At 41.6% G+C, this 4,116-nt stretch overlaps 1 protein-coding gene across 2 annotated transcripts in view; it reads right to left on the bottom strand.

Moving 5' to 3' along the window:
* The window catches only part of DSN1 (DSN1 component of MIS12 kinetochore complex), a 16,292-nt gene that overhangs the window by 4,822 nt on the left and 7,354 nt on the right, over positions 1–4,116 (bottom strand). For both annotated transcript variants that reach the window (XM_029220978.1, XM_029220979.1), the window contains exon 6: positions 3,696–3,783. In XM_029220978.1, the coding sequence (XP_029076811.1) occupies positions 3,696–3,783 (88 nt within the window). The remainder of the gene's footprint in view (positions 1–3,695; positions 3,784–4,116) is intronic.

Here is a 4,116-nt window from a genome sequence, read left to right as displayed (position 1 = left end):
CTCTCACTGTTGTGGCCTCTCCCGTTGCGGAGCACAGGCTCCGGATGCGCAGGCTCAGCGGCCATGGCTCACAGGCCCAGCCACTCCGCGGCATGTGGGATCTTCCTGGACCGGGGCACGAACCCGTGTCCCCTGCATCGGCAGGAGGACTCTCAACCACTGCGCCACCAGGGAAGCCCGGGAGGAGGCGGATTCTTAACCACTGTGCCACTAGGGAAGTCCCAGAATTTATCTTTCAACAAATATTTATTCTTGGGCTCTATTTCACTTTTGCACCAGGTAACAGCTTTCTCAGTGGGTCTCTTCATCATCTATTTCTCTCACCAATTCTAATTCACACACAGCCAGATTAACCTTTCTTAAAATATTCCTTTAATTTTTTTCCTTGCTTAAAAATTCTGTGACCCTCCACTGCATTCAGAAGAAAAGCCAAAACTCCTTAACCTGGCACTTAAGGTTCACTTAAGGTTCTGGCTCTGTCCAGCTCATTAACTTTGATTCCTATTACCCTTTATCTATTCTGTCTCATATAATGCCATTCAGCATCAAACATCAGAGGGTTTCAGGGCTTCCCTGGTGCGCAGTGGTTGGGAGTCCGCCTGCCGATGCAGGGGGCGCGGGTTCGGGCCCCGGTCCGGGAGGATCCCACGTGCCGCGGAGCGGCTGGGACCGTGAGCCATGGCCGCTGAGCCTGCGCGTCCGGAGCCTGTGCTCCGCAACGGGAGAGGCCGCGGCGGTGGGAGGCCCGCGTACCACAAAAAAAAATAATAATAATAAAAAAAAAAATCTGAGGGTTTCAATCTCCAAAGTTTTGTTCACGCCGTTGTTTAGCCTCTTCCCTTCCCACTAATCAAAACCTTAATATCTTTTAAGAAACAACAATACTTTTCCATATAACCATCTTGTCTTCCCACTTAAACTGAAGCTACTGGTTGGATATGTTTTACTTAAACCAATGCCTCGGCTCTGTAGGGCCATTAATCCTAAAGGAAAAGCAGGAGGCATTGAAAATGCCAAAATTTTGCAGATGTACTTGGTACTCTACCTGGTAAAAGCAAATCAGTTGTGTCACCGTTCGTGTTTTCCTACCAAGGCCTGTGAGAAACAGCCTCTATCACCTCTGGCTGACATGCAGCAGCCTGTGGCTTAAATATACTGCATTAAGTTATGGGGATATAAACCTTATTGCTGTTTCATTACCACGCAGAGGCCGAATATGAGCTAAAGAATAGCATCCTATATTAATCTTCCAAAGACTGGTTATGGGCAACCCAAGCGATTGTATTATAGTTTAATTAATGGAATAAGAAGGGAATAAATAGCTTCAGTGCTGCCTGACAAATGTAATTCTCTCATGGTAAGATATGCACAGTGAAAAACAATAAAGGAGTGCTGATGGAAAATATATATATATATACTGTATTAAAAGAGAAGCTATGTTGAACTAAAATATTTTTCATTTCCTGAATAGTAATGTTAATTCTAAGGATCCACAGAAAGGTAGACCTTTGTGAAGTCAAAAGTGTAAGCCCAAGTTACACGATTTGTTACAGGCAGTGGGTAGAGGGGTGGGTGCTGCCCCTGAAGAGGAACGACCAGTTTGGGGGTACGACTGCAAAATTTCTCCTAATATTCTTGCTTGCCAACAGCTAAAGGACATAAATTTATCTCCAACTTGCATGGCTAGTGAAGATCTGAAGAGCACTTTTCCTCTCAGCTTTCCATGGCTGGTTCCTTCTCACCATCCAGGTCTTACAGGTCTCAGTGCAAAGGTCAAATCACTAGAGGACCTCTCTGAACACTCTAGCTAAAGGTGCCCACCCCTCAAGTCACTCTCATATTTACTGACTTCTTAGATTATCACTATCTGAAATCATTATTTTCTAAGTATTTGTTTGACTGTCTCTCCTATTACAATGTATATGAAGAGAGATCTTGTTTGATTATTTACCACTATTTATCTCCAGATTCTAGAAGAGCCTGGTACATAGGAGATGATGGACGAACGTTTGTTGAGTGCATGAACAACTGTCTAATCAAAATAAAAAGTTTTATTTCTCCAGAGAAGACATACAGATGGCCAACAGGCACATGAAAAGATGCTCAACATCGCTAATTATTAGAGAAATGCAAATCAAAACTACAATGAAGTATCACCTCATACCCATCAGAATGGCCATCATTAAAAAGTCTACAGGGAGTTCCCTGGTCTCCTAGTGGTTAGGATTCCAGATTTTCACTGCCGTGGCCTGGGTTCAATCCCTGGTTGGGGAACTGAGATCTCACAAGCCGCGTGGTGAGAAAAAAAAGTCTACAAATAATAAATGCTGTGGAAAAAGGGGAACCCTCCCAACACTGTTGGTGGGAATGTAAGTTGGTACAGCTACTATGCAGAACAGTATGGAGGTTCCTTAGAAAACTAAAAATAGAATTACCATATGATCCACCAACCCCACTCTTGGGCATATGTCCAGAAAAGATGAAAACTCTAATTCAAATAGATACATGCATCCCAATGTTCATAGCAGCATTATACAATAGCCAAGACATGGAACCAACCTAAGTGTCCATCGACAAATGAATAAAGATGTGGCGTATGTGTATACACACACACACACACACACACACACACACACACACACACACACACAATGGAGTATTACTCAGCCATAAAAAATAATGAAATAATGCTATTTGCAGCAACATGGATAGACCCAGAGATTATCATACTAAGTAAGTCAGACAAAGAAAGACAAATTCCATATGACATCACTTATATATGGAATCTAAAATACAACACAAATGACTTACTTACAAAACATAAACAGACTCACAGACATAGAAAACAAACTTATGAGGGACTCCCCTGGTGGTCCATTGGTAAAGAATCCGCCTTACAATGCAGGGGACGTGGGTTTGATCCCTGTCAGGAAACTAAGATTCCACATGCCGCAGGGCAACTAAGCCCACGCACCACAACTACTGAGCCTGCACGCCCCGGAGCCTGTGCACCACAACTAGAGAAGAGAAAACCTGCACAACTAGAGAGAAACCCACGTGCTGCAATGAAAGATCCTGCATGCCTCAACGAAGATCCTGCGTGCTGCAACTAAGACCCAATGCAGCCAAAATTAAATAAAAATAAATAAATAATAAATGTGAAAATCTTTAAAAAAGAAAAAATAAAACAAACTTATGGTTACCAAAGGGGAAAGGGGGTGGGGAGAGATAAATTAGGAGTTTGGGATTAGCAGATACAAACTAGTGTATATAAAATAGATAAACAACAAGGTCCTACTGTATAGCACAGGGAACTACATTCAATATCCTGTAATAAACCATAATGGAAAAGAATATATGTATATGTAACTGAATCACTTTGCTGTACACCAGAAACTAATACAACATTGTAAATCAACTATACTTTAATTAAAAATTTTTTAGGGACTTCCCTGGTGGTCCAGTGGCTAAGACTCTGCAACCCCAATGAAGGGGACCCAGGTTCGATCCCTGGTCAGGGAACTAGATCCCGCATGCCGCAACGAAGATCCACACACGGCAACAAAGATCCCGCGTGCCGCAACTAAGACCCAGTGTGGCCAAATAAATAAATATTTAAAAAAAATTTTTTTAAATAAATAAATAGAAAGTCCTAATTCAATTATAATTTTGGACAGAAGGGGAATTGCTCTTACCCTTCTGAATCTTCAAAACATTTTTGTAGAGTTCCATCACTTTCCAGTCTGTCTGCAAAATGTTTCAATTCTTCAGAAAGAGAAGATGCTAGAGAGAATAGAATAAAATTTTATGTTATAAAATAAAGAGAATACAAATTTTCACAGTGAGCTGCTGACAAAGATATAACATACTTAATGTGGTCCCAGCTCTACGGTCCCCTGTTACATTCTCACCCATTTAAAAAAGTGGTATAAATATGCAGGAAGATTTTATCTTTTTTCTCTGGATAGGTATAGATAAAATGAAAGACAACTCCTCTTTATAACATTTATAATAGTGTTTTTTACACTTGACTGGTGAAAAAGCAGTTAAAAAGATGTATCTGGGGCTTCCCTGGTGGCGCAGTGGTTGAGAGTCCGCCTGCCGATGCAGGGGACA

The sequence above is a fragment of the Monodon monoceros genome, unplaced genomic scaffold (assembly GCF_005190385.1).
Source record: "Monodon monoceros isolate NGI ecotype Baffin Bay Population unplaced genomic scaffold, NGI_Narwhal_1 Super_Scaffold_13, whole genome shotgun sequence".
NCBI classification, from domain to species: Eukaryota; Metazoa; Chordata; class Mammalia; order Artiodactyla; family Monodontidae; genus Monodon; species Monodon monoceros.
Note: the sequence above shows the minus strand (reverse complement) of the source record. Positions and strands in the feature narration are given on the sequence as shown.